This window comes from Tachypleus tridentatus, chromosome 3, assembly GCF_004210375.1.
Source record: "Tachypleus tridentatus isolate NWPU-2018 chromosome 3, ASM421037v1, whole genome shotgun sequence".
In the NCBI taxonomy this organism is placed as follows: Eukaryota; Metazoa; Arthropoda; class Merostomata; order Xiphosura; family Limulidae; genus Tachypleus; species Tachypleus tridentatus.
The window spans coordinates 73,594,655-73,613,880 of NC_134827.1; the positions used below are offsets into that span (position 1 = coordinate 73,594,655).

At 32.1% G+C, this 19,226-nt stretch overlaps 1 protein-coding gene and 1 long non-coding RNA gene across 4 annotated transcripts in view; one reads left to right on the forward strand and one right to left on the reverse strand.

The window, feature by feature from the left end:
* The window catches only part of LOC143247177 (adenylate cyclase type 2-like), a 75,184-nt gene extending 60,545 nt beyond the window's left edge, over positions 1-14,639 (forward strand). For 2 of the 3 annotated variants that reach the window (XM_076494820.1, XM_076494821.1), the window contains 6 exons: positions 4,808-4,966; positions 6,478-6,627; positions 7,652-7,753; positions 8,119-8,233; positions 8,796-8,920; positions 14,289-14,639. In XM_076494820.1, coding sequence (XP_076350935.1) covers positions 4,808-4,966; positions 6,478-6,627; positions 7,652-7,753; positions 8,119-8,233; positions 8,796-8,920; positions 14,289-14,441 — 804 coding nt within the window. In that variant the 3' untranslated portion in view covers positions 14,442-14,639. The remainder of the gene's footprint in view (positions 1-4,807; positions 4,967-6,477; positions 6,628-7,651; positions 7,754-8,118; positions 8,234-8,795; positions 8,921-14,288) is intronic. The other variant, XM_076494822.1, reaches the window with a different exon arrangement.
* Positions 14,640-17,231: 2,592 nt separating this feature from the next.
* On the reverse strand, positions 17,232-18,851 carry LOC143247179 (uncharacterized). The gene is made up of 3 exons (XR_013026421.1): positions 18,723-18,851; positions 17,992-18,037; positions 17,232-17,364 (listed from the first exon to the last, which is right to left on the reverse strand). It is a non-coding gene; the product is annotated as an uncharacterized LOC143247179 (long non-coding RNA).
* Positions 18,852-19,226: the final 375 nt, after the last annotated feature.

A 19,226-nucleotide genomic window follows, 5' to 3' on the forward strand; every position in this document is an offset into this window, starting at 1 on the left:
AATAATCATATTAAAAATACATATATATTTAGTTTTGATATATTTATTAAAATATTATTTTCATATCTCATTATCTTAATTACCACCAGGTAGCGCATGCATTCTTAGGAGGCCCGTTTATTTCCTGAGAAACCTTACCCAATCATACTACATGATATTTCGACACAGTTTGTTTATTACTTATATCGCTTTCTTTACTTTATGATATTTTATTCCAACTACAGACATTTTAATATAACACACTATTAAACTTTATATTACATTCGCTATTTGAACTGGTGTCATGTGACTCTATGTTGGATATGGTTTATAGGTTCTGTTGACATAAAAAAAAAGAGACGACTGAAGTATTATTAGTGTTAAACATATTACATTAGTTTCACACAGGTTTTTTACAAAGAGAAAATAACACCTTTTGTTTAAAAAAAAAAGGAAAATTAATTTAATTATATTACAAATCAAGAGATGTCGCTATAAACAAGAAAAGAAAGACGTTGCCCACATGAGGGTATGAATATAATGAAGTTTTTGTAGAGATGTTGCGTTGTCTGGAACGAAATAATTGACTTTATAAATTAGTGGCTGAAATTTAAATAAACAGACCTCTTCAAATACACTTCTGTTCTTTTTATTCCAATTTTCCTCTCATAGCGACCTAGTTTTATTTGGCCACGTGACTCATCTGAGAGCAGTTGGAAGACACTTTTTATAGAAAATTTCTATAATATAAATAGTTTTACAGACCACTTAAATAACTCATAATTAGATCAAGGAAACAAAGTATTACTATAGATTGCGCCATGTAGGTCAAAATTATTTAAACCTTACTATCAGCTGTCCCTTCATAATGTGTGAGTTATGTATGCTGTTCTGAAAGTGTATAAAATTAATACAATTGGCTCTTGCTCGATGTCACAAATTTCTAAAGAAAAAAAATGTCAATTAGAAAGTGACTCCTTTTGTAAATAGAGGACATTAGAAATAACAGTTATATTTCCAAAAAATAAATTAATATTTACATATATTTTCAAACACAAGTTTTAACATTTCAGATGAATTTGTTGTCTAAAGACACGCGAGGACGAGAATTATGAAACTGTTGTGAAATGTTAAAAAAATACTGTGGATATAAGATTGTTTATACTTACTGAGCATGTTAACGGTTAAATAGGCTACAGCTTATTATATAAAATTAAAAAACTGTAAGCATAAACATCTCTTTACTTGAAAACATTTCTAAGACTAAGTGTCTCAGTGAACACTAGGAAGACTAGAAATTTGTATCTGTAAAGACTGAAAAATTGTATTTGTAAAGACTGGGAACACTAGAATTTTGTCGCTTTAAACACTGGGATGACTAGAACATGCATGGCCAAGCGTGTTAAGGCGTGCGACTCGTAATCTGAGGGTCACAGCTTCGCATCCCCGTCGCACCAAACATGCTAGCTCTTTCAGCCGTGGGGGCGTTATAATGTGACGGTCAATCCCACTATTCGTTGGTAAAAGAGTAACCCAAGAGTTGGCGGTGGATGGTGATGACTAGCTGCCTTCCCTCTAGTATTACACTGCTAAATTAGGGACGGCTAGCACAGATAGCCCTTGAGTAGCTTTGTGCGAAATTCAAAAAACAAACAAAAAACAAGACTAGAACATTGTTTACCTAAACACTGTGAAGACTAGAACTCTTCCATTGTATTTATTGTGGATACTAAAACTTTGTTGTGGAAAGTCTCAATGGAATCTCTAATTGTAATATAGTTCTATAAGCTGAAGAATGTCTTGCCCAGAACGTGCTTTGCTATTGTCCGCCTCACTTTTATGGTTGAGTCTAAGCCTCCTATTTAGTATTATTGATATTTTACCTGCTGTACCCAGCATTTATTGTAAATACCATACATATACACTTAGACGATTGTTATTCTGTCGATGTTAGCTGATTTGAGTTCTGCTTCTTGAAACACTAAAGCAGTCAGAATTCTGTTCTCTTAGTAAAAACAAACACTCGTGGCGTCCTATATAAGACAGGAAATACGAACGGAATTTTTCTAATAATTCAATAAGCAGAGATAGAGTGTCAATTAGTCTTATAAAGACTGCAGTAGTTAACAAAAATCGGATTAAGCGTGTAATTAAGAAGAAAGTTTGCAGTTTTCTTAATGTTTGTTCATATTATCTGTATTTTGTGGTCCATTTCTCTTTGTTGTGGAAATTGTTTCCCTGCCTGACTCTAAATTGTCCTCATTTTAGATGGATCAAACACTAAATGGTGTCTTCTTTGTCACTGAGTTATTCGATAGCCCTCAACAACACTGTCAGCTCGTCCTGTATATTTATACCAGTGATTGTAAACTAAAATTAGCTCTTCAGAAGTGTAGTAATATGTGATGTTTTACGTTATTTGTATGCTACGTCCTTCATTATTCGACTGTTACTGAAATTGCTAATGAGTTTAAAAAAAACTCAAAGGTGTGTATACAACGCTACGGGATCATAACATGGTAGATAAAACTGATTCTCTTGCCTCAAACCGATAAATCGTCTTTTTTGGTGAATGTTTCAGAAACTGAACATAATGCAGCTATAAACTACATTCAAGTATCAGTTACCATAGGAAGGACATGATAGTTAGAGACCATGAATTACTAGAGGAAGGACATGATAGTCAGAGACCATGAATTACTAGAGGAAGGACATGATAGTCAGTGACCATGAATTACTAGAGGCAGGACATGATAGTCAGTGACCATGAATTACTAGAGGCAGGACATGATAGTCAGTGACCATGAATTACTAGAAGGACAGCGCATATTCGAGTATAGTGACGAACGTTATCTTCAACGCTGCTTAGTATACAGCATGTAAGAGTTTGTGCATGTAGCATCATAAACACTTATTTTCGCAATTATGTAACCAAGATGTGACGTTGTTTTCAATCAAATTTTGCGTGACACAAAGACCGGATTCCTCCAATGTGTGTATTGCACAAGAGCCAACGTGCATTTTTGCCACGTTGTTGAGAGGTGGTATAAAAACTGTAATATGTTTGTTGTTCAGTGGAGAAGTTTGAAATACTTGAGAAAACTGTGTAAGTAAGCTACAGGTAACAAAAAGCCCAAAATATAAACTGTCCTTTCACTGGTAAAGATACTTGATATGCGCTTGTTTAACTTTAAATTGATAAGTTCACCAATACGTCATAACATTTTTAGCTAAACAACAGACAGACAGTACGATCCACTTGACATAAACAACTCCATGTGGACCAAAGAACAGATTTCAGTTGTTGTTTGCACAGTTGTTCTTAATGTACTGAAGACTTCATAGAATCGCTTTCAGTCTAATTGTTCGAAGGGAGGATTTATACGGGCAGTCTTGTATAGATGTATGATACACAGAAAACTATAGGAACAGTCATCTGGGTGTTCGATGAAATCATTTATTCTAGGACCAGTAAGTTCCACTCCAGCAAAGACCGTCTACAGGAACGTAAAGTAATTAAGGTCTTGGTTAATCTGCTGATGTTAAATTGACCAGAGCATCAAATTCGACCTACAAATTAATATGACTAAGGATAAGAACCTCTTTTGATCCCTTTACGACTAATGATTTGAACAGATTTTTCAGAGAACCCTAAGGTGAACTGTAGTGCATATACGTGGTGGTCCCAGTAGCAGGTCATTTAAAAGCCTATAATTGATTATAGCTAGGACAAATAGGACTGTTGTATTGTCTAAAACATTAAAACAGTTAGTGCAACTGGGAATTACTGCTAGAAAGTTTTAGACATTGTAGCTACAACAGATAAAGCTGTTATTCTACTGTAAGCTGGACAGAACCGGTAAACCTACAAAAATTACCTGGACTCGTGTGTGTGTGTGTGTGTGTGTGTACGCCACGTTGTGTTATCTTTACTCTCAAGGCCATATTTGGCTGTTTGGAAAATCTGTGAATATATTCCTAGTGCATGATAAGTAACTAAGTACTTCGAGAAGTAAATCAGACGATGAGTGTTACGACAATTGTAGCAGTTGTAAACTAAGTAAACTCTTTCTTTGTTTTCATATAAAGATGTAACTAACCATCGAGTTACTTTCGAGAGTAGTATAGTATTCACTGTTACTTTTTACGTTAACAAATTTTGCCATTAATGGCTGAGTTTATTAAAACTACTATTTGCGTCTGGTATCCATACACTGTTGGTAATTAAAGAGTAACTGTAGACGATGAAAGTGCAGATTTTTTCGGAACGTTATAGGCTCGAAATCCAGAGTTCCGACCAATTCTCTCTCATTTACATACTGGTCTTACGCCTTTTATTTCGTGTATAACTAGGAAGAACACTTGTCAGCTTTTGATGTCGGTGCTATTTCCTCTAAAACTGTACCTTAAGCAGATTTCTGGCACATTTGCACTTATAATTTTTCATCTAACGTTAGCCCGTTATTAACGCACTATGATAATAGTTATAGATTTTGTTAAATAGTGTTGGTATGTATACACTGGGTATTTTTTTAATCAAATGGTTTAGTACTGGACTGAAATTATTGAAATTTCGCAGTCCACTTCGTAACCGCACGAGTATTTTCAGTGATGAAATATATGAAGGTTTGCAGTGTCATTCGTAAAATTCTATAGCCAAGACTTATAATCTTGTAATTAATTTTTTTAAATTTATTTTATATGATGTCATAAAATATTGCTAGACTAAGGTATTGTATTATTGCTCCTGCGTGTTTAAAACCTGATAACTGCAAGAAATGTTGCCATATAAAACATATTTTTAGAAAGTGTATAATTTTACCACCAGATGGAACACACGTATAGGGCAGATTTTCTGTGGCGTGCCAAGCTCCGAGTGGAACAAGATGAGGTGGAAACAATGGGCAGTATAAACAAATTATTGTTAGAAAATATGCTGCCCAGTCACGTGACAAAACATTTTCTGCCACACAGCAAAAAGTCAGAGGTAAGGTTGTATTTGAAACTAAAGTGATATACAACAAATATATACATACACATATACACTGCTACACAGCATAGAGTTGGAGAATCTCCACCACAAAGGTTCCGATCTCACTGAATCAGTTTATTCGGTTTCTAAAGCAGGAATTCTTTTCTTAAAATCTAAAGTTTACTGAAGTATTTCAAGTGCGTCTTGGGTGAATACGACGGTGTTTTATGTATATAATAAAATATTTTGTAAAGGATTAGTATTGTCCTGATAATGTTTATTACTATCTTGCGTGGGTGTAGTAGTGTCATGTATACGTGTCGTAGTACCTTGTATAGGTGTAGTATTGTCTTGTAAACGTGTAATAGCATCTTGTATAGGTGTAGTAATGTCTTGTATACGTGTAGTAGTGTCTTGTATTGGTGTAATAGTGTCATGTATCAGTATAGTGTCTTGTATATATGCAGAAAAGACGATATTGTGAAAATCCTAATTTATTGAATACGTTTGTTCTGTTTTTACAGCAGTATCTCTATCAAAAACGGTGTTTCTTCTATTATTTTTATATCAGTAACTGTCATGGCGATTTTTTCTATTATTTTTACAGCAGTAGCTGTCCAGTAGAAACTCTATCATGAACGTTGTTTATTCTGTTTTTACAGCAGAATTCTATAATGAACCGTGTTTATTCTGTTTTCACAGCAGAATTCTATAATGAACCGTGTTTATTCTGTTTATTCAGTAGGAACCCTAACATAAACTGTGTTTATTCTGTTTTTTACAGTAGGAACTCTGTCATGAACTGTGTTTAGTCTGTTTTTACAATAGGAACTCTATCATAAAATGTGTTTATTCTGTTTTTTACAGTAGAAACTCCATCATAAACTGTGTTTATTCTGTTTTACAGTAGGAACCCTAACATAAACTGTGTTTATTCTGTTTTTTACAGTAGGAACTCTGTTATTGAACTGTGTTTAGTCTGTTTTTACAATAGGAACTCTATCATAAACTGTGTTTATTCTGTTTTTTACAGTAGAAACTCTATCATAAACTGTGTTTAGTCTGTTTTTACAGTAGGAACTCTATCATAAACTGTGTTTATTCTGTTTTCACAGTAGGAACTCTATCATAAACTGTGTGTATTCTGTTTTTACAGTAGAAACTCTATCATAAACTGTGTTTATTCTGTTTCTACAGTAGGAACTCCATCATAAACTGTGTTTATTCTGTTTTTACAGTAGTAACTCCATCATAAACTGTGTTTATTCTGTTTTTACAGTAGGAACCATAACATAAACTGTGTTTATTCTGTTTTTACAGTAGAAACTCTATCATAAACTGTGTTTATTCTGTTTTTACAGTAGGAACTCTATCCTTAATGTTTCGATTTTACTGAATGACTTTTATTGTGTTTTATTTGATTACAGTAGAGTTGATATCTATAACATTCCAAGTTTACTGAATAAGTTTATCCTATTTTTACAGCAAAAATCCTATCACGAACGTTGTTTATTCTATTTTTACAGCAGGAACTTTATCATGAACGGTACAAAAGCGTCGCTGTAATGTTTGCTTCCATACCTAATTACAAGGAATTTTATGACGAGACTGATGTGAACAAACAAGGTCTGGAATGTTTACGTCTATTGAATGAAGTTATTTGTGATTTTGACGTGGTAAGATATCTGTGTCAATTATTCACACGTGCTTAGTACAACTAAAATACTGATCATAGTACTTTATATAGTGTGGCATAAACTGAATCTGCAGTTGTTATAAATTATGTGTTGCAAAGAAATGTTCCACTGTGTTGTAATAAAGTATTTTATAAACTGTTGTCTGGTGAGGAAGTGTTTATATAACCAACTGTGTTGTGATGATTGTTTTATAATCTACTGTGTTGTGATGAATATTTTATAACCAACTGTGTTGTGATGAATGTTTTATAATCTACTGTGTTGTGATGAATATTTTATAACCAACTGTGTTGTGATGAATGTTTTATAATCTACTGTGTTGTGATGAATATTTTATAACCAACTGTGTTGTGATGAATGTTTTATAATCTACTGTGTTGTGATGAATATTTTATAACCAACTGTGTTGTGATGAATGTTTTATAATCTACTGTGTTGTGATGAATATTTTATAACCAACTGTGTTGTGATGAATGTTTTATAATCTACTATGATGATTTCTTTTAATCTGCTGTCTGGTGACGGTTACATTTATAATTTTTTTTTTTCTGATAGACAGATTTAAACTTCTTCTCTGGTGATGTGAGACCTGCTGTTCAAGTTTTGTTTTTTGTAACATACATTCTTAAAGACAAATTAGTTACTTAGTGTAATACTGTAGTAATAGAAAAAATGGCACCAGCTTCATACACTGTGTTGGTATAAGACTAACTGTAATCCAATGTTCTCATTAGCTCTCATATAATACTGTTACTGTTCACGTAAGACTAAATGTGATCCTATGTTCTCATTATCTTTCACATAATATTTTTATTATTAATGTAAGAATAAATGTAATCCAATGTTCTTGTTATGTTTCACGTAATATTTTTATTATTGACGTAAGAATAAATGTAATCCAATGTTCTTGTTATGTTTCATATAATACCTTTATTATTGACGTAAGACTAAATCTACTCTAATGTTCTCATTATCTTTCACATAATACTTTTATTACGTGTAGTTGTTGCTGTCCAAACCCAAATTCAGCTCTGTAGAAAAGATTAAAACAATCGGGAGTACATATATGGCAGCGTCCGGACTACAACCTGGAAGAGGAGAGAATGTAAGTTAAGTAAAGATCACTATACATTCTTACTGGTGGTACATTAATACCTAGTAGATATACTGTTTCCTGTTATTGTTCTTAACAGTAGAATATTTATAATGATAAACTTGAAAACACAACCATATTTAGTAAATAATCGCCATACGTTATTACTAATAAAAATATTAACACACATTAACTTTAAATGTCATCACTCGATATTTACAGAAGTTGTTTTATCAAAGGAAGATAGAGACAAGAACTTATAAGAAATGTTTAAACATTGTTATCAAAACTTTGGTTTAGTTTTTTAACGTTTATGGTAGAGCACAGAAAGAAACATTTTATATCTAAACTAACAGTATGTTTTTCGTTTCTTGAAGGATAAAACATGGATAGAACACAACCTGGTGACGTTGGTAGAATTCGCCATTGCTATGATGAATCTTCTAGATCAGATTAACAGAGATTCTTTCCAAACGTTTCGGTTACGTGTGGGTAAGTAGACCGCAGATAACATAGAAATCAGACTTTCCTGGTGGAAAAGTTCATTATGAATTGTAATTTGCCTGTTGTTTTTTTTTTCAGCTCACCAAACAACTTAAATAGATTGACTTTAGTTTTATCAAGCTTCTTATAGTAATTAATTTCAGTAATAAACAACAAAAATAAATTTGTGAAATATTTTGTAGTTTTTTATTTCATTATGTATTTTATTCGCAGAAAAAATTACCAGTTTCCATTACCTGATTGATTTATAAAATACTTTAGTATATTCTAGCGCAATAAATAACATCCTTACTCAAATTTAATATAGCGTTCTGTTTACACTACCTTATGTAACGTGCTGATATAGTGCTTTATTTTTCAACTAATTGTTTGCACTGTTAAACGAATTTATAAAAGGTTTTAACTGACTCACAATTATTGATCTAAATAAGATAAAGCTGTTATGAATCTTACCTGCAGCTTTCATCACCGATATCTTGAACCCATAGAAAACTCGTAACTGTTTATTTCCATCTTTACCAACATTTTTGTATAACTGATTTTCTATCAGGAATAAACCATGGACCAGTCATAGCCGGAGTAGTAGGTGCACAGAAGCCGCAGTACGACATCTGGGGAAACACAGTCAATGTGGCCAGTAGGATGGACAGTTGTGGTGTCAATGGTCGAATACAGGTAGGTGTTAACCATATCCATATAGGTAACGTCCACCATCCGAATATAATGGCGTACAAGTAGGTCTTTTTGTCCATTATAGTTTTAAAAGTTTTCTGGTAGGTGATACCTTATATCTATCATCCACTGGAAATTAACTGGCGGTGTTAGATATGATATAACACTAATTTCTGATAAACAAACGTTGTATAATACCTGATCCGAGATTATGTGCTTAAAATAAATTCTTACAAATTTAGTTATGACGAGATTTTTAATTACAATTAATTAAATGTTTTACTTTTAAACATTTTGCGGTTTATTCTAAGGAGACTTCAAAATGCGGAAAGTTCGCACAAATTTGTTAAAATTATCACAGTTTCTGTGAGGATTTTCAGTAGCGTTAAATCTCGCAGAAAACCGTATTAAGATATGGGAACTGAGTCGGAAGTGAGGATGTGTAGCAGTCGAGTCAAGAAATGGCAAATCAATTGCTTTACTTCTTCATCGATTAAAGATTTCTACTGTCTGAATTTGGTGAATTTAATGCAATAAATTTGATAATATTCTCGAATTATTATTCTACAAATTATTACCATATACATCAAAAATAGCGAAATATCTTAAAGTATTTAACGGTGAAATTCTCTAATCAAGACTTAAGCACTTAATTAAACCCTAGAATAAATCATCAGTTAAATGGTGTGAGTCAGAAAAGAGGTTGGAAGTTTAAACAGCAGCAACATCTTTATTATTCACACTGTAGCTGGATATTTTACTGTTGTTTATTTGTAGCTGGATATTTTACTACTGTTTATTTGTAGCTGGATATTTTAATACTGTTTATTTGTAGCTGGACATTTTACTACTGTTTATTTGTAGCTGGATATTTTACTACTGTTTATTTGTAGCTGGATATTTTACTACTGTTTATTTGTAGCTGAATATTTTACTACTGTTTATTTGTAGCTGGATATTTTATTACTGTATATTTGTATCTGGATACTTTACTACTGTTTATTTGTAGCTGGATACTTTACTACTGTTTATTTGTAGCAGGATATTTTACTACTGTTTATTTGCAGCTGGATACTTTACTACTGTTCATTTGTAGCTGGATATTTTACTACTGTTTATTTGTAGCTGGATATTTTACTACTGTTTATTTGTAGCTGGATACTTTACTACTGTTTATTTGTAGCTGGATATTTTACTACTGTTTGTTTGTAGCTGGATATTTTACTACTGTTTATTTGTAGCTGGATATTTTACTACTGTTTTTTTATAGCTGGATATTTAACTACTGTTTATTTGTAGCTGGATATTTTACTACTGTTTATTTGTAGCTGGATACTTTACTATTGTTTATTTGTAGCTGGATATCTTACTACTGTTTATTTATAGCTGGATATTTTATTACTGTTTATTTGTAGCTGGATATTTTATTACTGTGTATTTGTAGCTGGATATTTTACTACTGTTTATTTGTAGCTGGATATTTTATTACTGTTTATTTGTAGCTGGATATTTTACTACTGTTTATTTGTAGCTGGATATTTTACTACTGTTTATTTGTAGCTGGATATTTTATCACTTACATTTGTAGTTGGATATTTTGTCACTGTACATTTGTAGCTGGATATTTTATCACTGTACATTTGTAGCTAGATATTTTATCACTGTATATTTGTAACTGGATATTTTATTACTGTATGTTCGTAGCTGGATATTTTATTACTGTATGTTCGTAGCTGAATATTTTATCACTGTGCATTTGTAGCTGAATATTTTATCGCTGTACATTTATAGTTGGATGTTTTATTACTGTTTATTTGTAGCTGGATATTTTATCACTGTACATTTGTAGCTGGATATGTTTTTCTGTATGTTTGTAAGTTAGAACGCCAGTTTTAGTTTGGATAGTTCAAATCATTAAGAAGATATGTAAACAGAGAAACAGAAGGTTTTCCTTGATATTACATACTTATCACACCATCGGCTATAAAATTCCAGATTATGACAACATTCTCAACTGTTCACAAGTCTTACGTAAAACCTCTAATATTGTATGTTTAATATCTCATATATATATATAATATTCATAGTTTCATATAAGTGGTACTATCAGTGCGGGTGTTACTTATAACAAATAGTATTTGTTCGAAACTTTCACGAGCACAATCAGTGGCATTCTCACACAGATCACTAGCTCGAGGATATTTACATGAAAAATAAGGACTTGAAATAAAAATATAATATTGTTTAAGTATTGCAATGCAATGCATATTTTCAGCAGTATCACACTAATATGAATCCTTAAAAACATTACAGATTTCAATGTAAAAAAAATCACTTAACTTATATAAAACATCACTTACACGAGACTTGAGGCTTGTTTCATACCTGCAGTTCTCGAGTTTCCTTGTTTCTATCTTACAGTGGTCTTGATGTTAAGCGAATACCAATAAAAATATACTGTGCTTCAGAATCTGATAGATGTTATCTTGGTTATTGGTATGTAGCTGCCATTCACTGACGTCAACAGCTCTTATCACGAGCCTAGCAACTTAATGTTTGTGGATATCACTGAGTTCAGATGACCGTTTACGATGTACTAAATGACATATATTTTCTGGTCTTAGACCATTACTTGACTCGTAAATTTGCTTTACGCTCGTTAACAAACACGTTATTAACTAAACGTTAATGGTCTGTCATTATTTATTAATTACTATCAGCAACTGTTTTGAAATATTGGTGTAAAATGGTGATTTTTAAAGAGTTTTTATACTTCTTTCTGCATTCTACAATGGGATCTTTGAATCTACAATGAATCAGAAAGTTACCCTCACAATTAAAGTAAAAAAATGTTTATACGTACATATGCTTGTTTAACTGATCTTAAAAGCTTTTTTCAATATCTACGTTCTCTCTTACTTCTGTTACAAGATTTATCATTCAACTATATCCAATTCTTCAGATAACTTGATATGTTCATATGGCTTAGTTTCTAACTTGATATGTTCATATGGCTTAGTTTCTTTTATATTATACTTCCAGTTGACTTGTACTAGCTGTGTTTTTATGATACGTTGCTGGTATAACAAAAATTACTGGACTTGTTCATTTTACTGTTCTAAAGATACCTTTTCATAACTTACTTAATTTAATTTCTTACTTGAGTTTCATTTAAAATTTAACTTCTACAAATGATTAAATACATGTCTCAATCTTTCTAGGTATTCCTTGAAATCGCGCTAAAACTATGTTGTCATCTAAGTAACAAACACAACTTATACTTGTTATAACAATACTATTAATACATAAACATCTTTAAAATGTTGAAGGGTCATTATAGAAAAGAGGATATTATGATTCTAGTTTTCGTTTTATCTATTTCCTTAAACTATCTACTACCAATAGCTGCTTTGTAAGTCCGTGAATAAACACGTTTACTTTGCCCCAGTCTTTTTTTATATTAAGTAATGGAACTACTTCTAGTTTTTCATAATTCGATTTCAAATTACATATTTGTTTGCGTCTACGACTACATTTTTTACAGACTATACCTATTTTTCTGAAATGTTTTACATTTAGGTGTTTTATGTAATCCTATAATCGTAGGACGTGTGACATGTACTCTATAGTTAAAACATTCTAATCGCATGTGTCCTTTCCTAAAACATTCTTTTTTATTCTAATGTATTCCTTTAATGATTGGCATCTTGTTTCTCTTATTTATTTTGCAGCCTATGTTAACTACTAATTATATTTTTACTTATGTCCCATCTTCTGCCTTAATATAATTATAACTTAATATAATTATAGAAGTATATAATTTCCTACTTTCGGATTTTAGTTTCACAATTTCTATCTTATATTCAACTGTCTTCCTTTCTCTTTATAATCTGTCAATTACTAATATAAACTTTTGGAAACAATATACTTCAATATTTGTTTTAAAATACCAAGAATGCAGTGAAGAGCATTTACTCACAGATCATCAGTTTTAGGAAATGTATGAAATAAATTGATGAAAATACGTTATACATCAAGAAGTCATGTAATATTTATCAGTTATTTTCTGACAGATATTTTCAGCTTTATTAATTCTATATTAAAACAAATAACCTTCCAAACTCATCACTTAACAAAATTACTCAATATATAGCTTATATAAAAGAGCACTTACATGTAAGTGTTCATGTCCGTGGGGTAGAATTCTCTAAAACTTCTAGTCGCTGTTTTAGTCTCTTCCTGATGCTGAGTTATAGACGGAAATTGGTAGACATTATCTTCCTTATTGGAATACAGCACTGTCTGTTATTCACTTAGCAACCCAACTCGTAGTCATTGGTGTTGTACAAGAGCCCTTTTTCTCATGATTCCAGTAGCTCAAGGTTACAAAGGTCAGCACCTCATGAATAGTCTTAAGATGTTCATTTGCAACATGCTTATTGATCTGTTTATTCCAACCTCAGGTCACCATTCGTCTCATGAATTTACTTTAGACTTGTTATCAGATACATTATGAACCACTATATAATGTCTTATTACTTTTTTAAAGCTGGATTTAAACAATACATGTGTGTAATGTATGCAATGAGAGTATTTCATAAAATTGCATTGAAATATTTTAAATTCCAAGTAATGTTTTATTCTGTGTGTATATATATATAGATATACACGTATTATAAACTATTAACTTTCTGTTCAGTACTTATACTTGTTTCGCTGGTGTGTTTAGTAACTGGCAGATAAACTATAGAATCATTAATGTGGTATGTTTAGTTTCTGGTAAACAAATGTTATAGAATCACTAGTCTGCTGAAAAATGAATGGTTTAAATTCCTTTCTTCTTGTACAGTTAGTAGCTGATAAGTGGTTGTTATAAGTTACATATTCTGGTACATTTAGTAACTGATAAATAAATGCCATAGAACTATTAGTCTTATATTTTTAATTATTGATAAATAAATCGTATAGAACCCCTAAATAGAGATAATTGCTGCAGAAAACTTGTCAGAAGAGACGAATAATTTTTTGATAAACATATTTATGTTGGGCTTAAGAAACTCGTGAAAAATGATACTTTATGGTGAAGTATTTTTGGATATGACTTATCTTGGTTGAAATGTAGTTGGTTAAAAAATCTAAAGATTTTCTTTTTTCATTCGAAAGCTCAACTTACTTTCATCAAGTTTAATTCAAAAAAATGAAAATATATTCAGACAGACAGTCGTTATTTAAATACCGTGACCTCCATACTACTTAAAAATCCCAATAATATTATTTCAGAACTTGATTCTTATCGTTTTATTCTCTTGTTTTAAACTCTGTTTTTTTCCACTCAGTATTCAAAGTTATATTTCTTTCTTTTATTTCTAAGGTAACAGAAGAAACAGCGAATATTCTACTAGAAGCTGGCTACTTGTGTGAATGTAGAGGTTCAGTCTATGTAAAAGGGAAAGGTCACTTAACAACGTACTTTGTAAAAACACACTTTGACAAGTGTGGTGGAGATGTTTTAACTCGGCTATGACAATAGAGCTAAGTGCTTTATCATGGAAATATGCAGCTTTATCACGGAAATATGCCTGTTCTCTATCACTCATTTTACATAAAAATAAAACATTCGGATTTTGTTTTGTTTCGTCCTTCAGGATTAAGATATTTTGAAAGAGAAAGTAATCTGTTATTGAATATTATTTCAAAGATGATGAATAAAAGTTTCTGACAACTCAGTGTACTGTGTTGTCTGAAGTAAACATTCAGGAGTCCTTCCATTTAAAACTCGAGTATATTTCCACCAGGGTTTACTCATATATTGTAAACTTCTATTATTCGTCAGCTCACACACACACGTACTAAATTCACGCAGATGGTAAGACTCTAATGTCCACCAGCTCACACTCTAATTAATATTTTAACGTTCAACAGATCACTTTTAACGTCCACTGTTTAACACAAAATAAACTCCTGTTGTTTACCAGTTCACACATATAGTAAATTCCTTCCAGTGCCACTCAGTGTATACAAATCAAAGCACTAATAAACTCATTTTTATTCCGTAGCACATCTTTTAGAAATATTCTAATTTTTGATCATAGAATTTAATGTAATTTCAATAAAGGCTGCTACATCCAGTCATCTGTTTACACCAGCCAGTTCACAGCATCATGCGATGTTTATCATCGTTAGTTATAGTAACATTTTTAATTAGTTTTTATGCACCAAAACTAAAAGATTGTTATTTTCTCGTGTCATCAAGAGTTTTATAAATTTGTTACGATCACGAGACTATTGTGTGTACTTACATGATCAGTATTTACGTTATTACATGTTCTGTCTTCGTCTATTGATATAACACCACCTGGTGATCATTACTCTTGCTACTGCATCTTGTTCTACCACATTTACAACCTTACCTTTATCAACTCAGCATGAAGGTTTCCCACTCACCCTTCTTTTTTTCACAGTATTATAACATTATTATTATTATTCTGTTAATACATTGGTGATATCAACCTTAAGTGTATGTTTTTAAAAATACATAACACAGGTAGTAATCTAAGAATATTTAAGCCATAATAATTACGTTTTTACGTACCTTTTGCTAAATACAAACTTACCATCAAGTACAAGTTGATAAACAGTGAAGTTTTTTTCCCGTTTAAAATATCTTTCCTTAGACTCTCTGAGATTGGGATTCAATAAATATAAATACACTTAATGAAAATTTTTGAGCTGCTAGTGCAAACCAAAGGAAAATAAAAATATAGAGCTTGTAACTATTAAAATGTAAACATTTACTTGCTATCATTTGATATTGGTATATTGTAAGGATTGCCAACTAAAGGTGAAAGAATAATAAAATGATTGTTTCAAAGATGGGATTATTTATGAGAACTCACAAATATGGAAGAAATGAGATTTATGTCAGGAGGATAGTGGAAACATGGTTAATAACGAAGTGTACGTGAGGAAAGGGAAAGTACAGCGTAAAATTAAAATGCATAATGGGTAAGCTATGAAGAAACGGGAACGTTGGAAGAAATTAATAATGATAAGATGAGTATAATAAAACAAAAGACACAGTATGAAATGAAGATGCAGAATGGATGAGTTACTATGAGATAACAGCAGAAAAGATAACAGATGATGAGCTGTGGAACTAGAAAGATTAACCTACGATATTGTAAGAGCAACATAACAGATGATGAGCTGTGGAACTAGAAAGATTAACCTACGATATTGTAAGAGCAACATAACAGACGATGAGCTGTGGAACTAGAAAGATTAACCTACGATATTGTAAGAGCAACATAACAGACGATGAGCTGTGGAACTAGAAAGATTAACCTACGATATTGTAAGAGCAACATAACAGATGATGAGCTGTGGAACTAGAAAGATTAACCTACGATATTGTAAGAGCAACATAACAGATGATGAGCTGTGGAACTAGAAAGATTAACCTACGATATTGTAAGAGCAACATAACAGATGATGAGCTGTGGAACTAGAAAGATTAACCTACGATATTGTAAGAGCAACATAACAGATGATGAGCTGTGGAACTAGAAAGATTAACCTACGATATTGTAAGAGCAACATAACAGATGATGAGCTGTGGAACTAGAAAGATTAACCTACGATATTGTAAGAGCAACGTAACAGACGATTTTGTTTCGGTGAAGGCAGTAGACTCTGTAATTAAACAACAGCGACATGTCATAATTGGTATAGGGGAAGAAAGCATAATACAAGATGATGTAATACAAAATAAAAGGTTTTACAGAGAAACTTCTAAAGTAAGGCTATCATATTGACAATCTATTATATGAAGACCTTCTTCTGTTTAATGAACGAAGTAAAATTGTCCTACATCTAATTATCAACATGACAGTCTTCTTCTGTACAATAACCTAGACTAAAAGAGTCCTACTATTCAACCTTTAACTATAAAATATTCTTCTCTACTTTATGTGTATTCAAATGTTACTGTTTGTAAGATTTTTCTTAACCTAGTAACATTAAGTCTTCAATTATAATTGTATTTTGTTACTCTAAAACATTCAATTTACCTAGTTTATACTGGCAGGCGAAAGAACATTTGTTTTTTGGATGTTGCTTGACCCACTTATAATTTTGGTTGGGGTCAAGATAAACCACTCTGAAACTCTTCTTCTGGGAAGGTTCTCCATTTGCCCAGTTCCTATACTCACCGAGAGGTGTATCATCCCCCCATGTGAGTTCTCTTCCAGTTATCCTTATATTAATCCAGACACAATTTGGGGTCCATAACGAGGATTCTTCAATCATTTTATTTACGAAATCTGCTTTGACGCCCTCTTTCAGCATTATGAGCTCCCTCTTTTTACTTTTACAGGTGCTTCGGGCACTACTCCAATCATGCTCGTCTTGGTGCAAGCTGTAACATTCATCATCTAGACACTTTCTGGCTATTAACAAAAGAGAAATATTATGTAAGCCTCACGATGTTCTAGTTAACGTTAAAAGTGCAAGAATGTAACAAACATTTAGCTAAAGAAATAAAATGCAGAACTGAGTTTAAAAATGAAATCGTCACAATAGAAAAACCGTACTATTTGAAAAAAATCTAAATTTAATAAAGCGTCAAAATAAATAAGTTAACATATAGTTCTATAGCGACAGAGATACAACTTGCTAATATATTAACTTAATGAAAACGTTGATGTATACTCTTAAAACATCTTTACTTAGCTCTGCCAATTTCTATACAGAGGATAGGGAAAATACAGAAAGATATAATAATAATCTTTTGAAACAATACTTAAATTTTATCGGTAAAGAATCGTTTAAAATAATACGTGTATTTCACCAGTAAAAAACGCCATTTAGTAAAAAGCTCCCCAGTGGCACAGAGGCATGTCTGTGCACTCACACCGCTAAAACCAGGTTTCGATACCCGTGATGAGCAAAGAACAGGTAGCCTATTGCTTAGCTTTGTGCTTAATTCTAAACAAACAAATCACCAGTAAAAAATCGTTTAAAACAATACTTCAATTTTATCACTAATAAAGCTAAGAAAAGAAATAAGAACTTACAGTCTTTACTTTCGGCCAAACACACCGTCGCTGTAAGAGCACACGTCTGTAACAGAGTAATCCATTCATTAGATCTGATAAACAACAAAAAAGAATGATATTAGAGTCAATATACGTGAAAGAAATTATAAACGTAGTACCTCATAACGAGGGAATTAAAATACTAACCCACTAAATAAGTGTAGAAGATTGAGGACACATATCGCTTGTTTTAGAAGGACTACCTACGTTAATAGTCCCTAATTTTGAAATGCTAGATTAGGATAATAGCAACTGGTCAACACCAACAACCGCGAACTCTTAGGCTAAAATTTATCAACGAATACGCTCTACTTTAAAGATGAGCAAATTCGGAGAAAGGATGCTAAACTGTGACACCGAGAATGTGTGAGGAGTAAGTACCAGGCTGACAACACACCCCTTACCTATAAGTACCCTAACCACCAGGCTGACAACACACCCCTTACCTATAAGTACCCTAACCACCAGGCTGACAACACACCCCTTACCTATAAGTACCCAAACCACCAGGCTGACAACACATCCCTTACCTATAAGTACCCTAACCACCAGGCTGACAACACACCCCTCACCTACTCTTCTTTAATTTTACTTATTAATAAGACTAAAAATACCCACAACACACCTACTGCAAAAGAAATAACATAATACTATACTTAGTCCCTAAACACTAACTAAGAATATAAAGTTTTAATAGGTCGAAAACTTACCTAAACAATAAACCCTAGCTAAGAATATAAAAACTAGCATTTCAAACGACTAGAAGTGAGAAAGAAATATTTTAACACCTCAGGATTTAATAGTGGCAATGAAGCAAAAACTAACAGCCTACAAGTAACAGACAAAAAGAAAAACGTTAAGTATAATATCGACTTATCCACAACAACGTTGAAGTTTTATAAATAATAAACAAGATGTGTTTGTCTCGTGACACAGTTTTCCTGCATCACGATTGGTGTGCTGTGCAGAATAAAACAAAACCGTCTAAAACATTCCGGACACTGAGAAATCACCACCTGGTTGTCATTAATGCCCAGTCAACTATGGCTTAGAAAATACAACTACCAACGCTTTGGATAATTTTGGAATCAAAAAGAGCGCATGTTGAAACACGCATGGTAAAGGTAGGATCATATATAATGTTCAAGACTGAATAGTAAATTTATAGAAGATATGATAATATATAAAGTTGAAGGACTAATAACAAATCTATA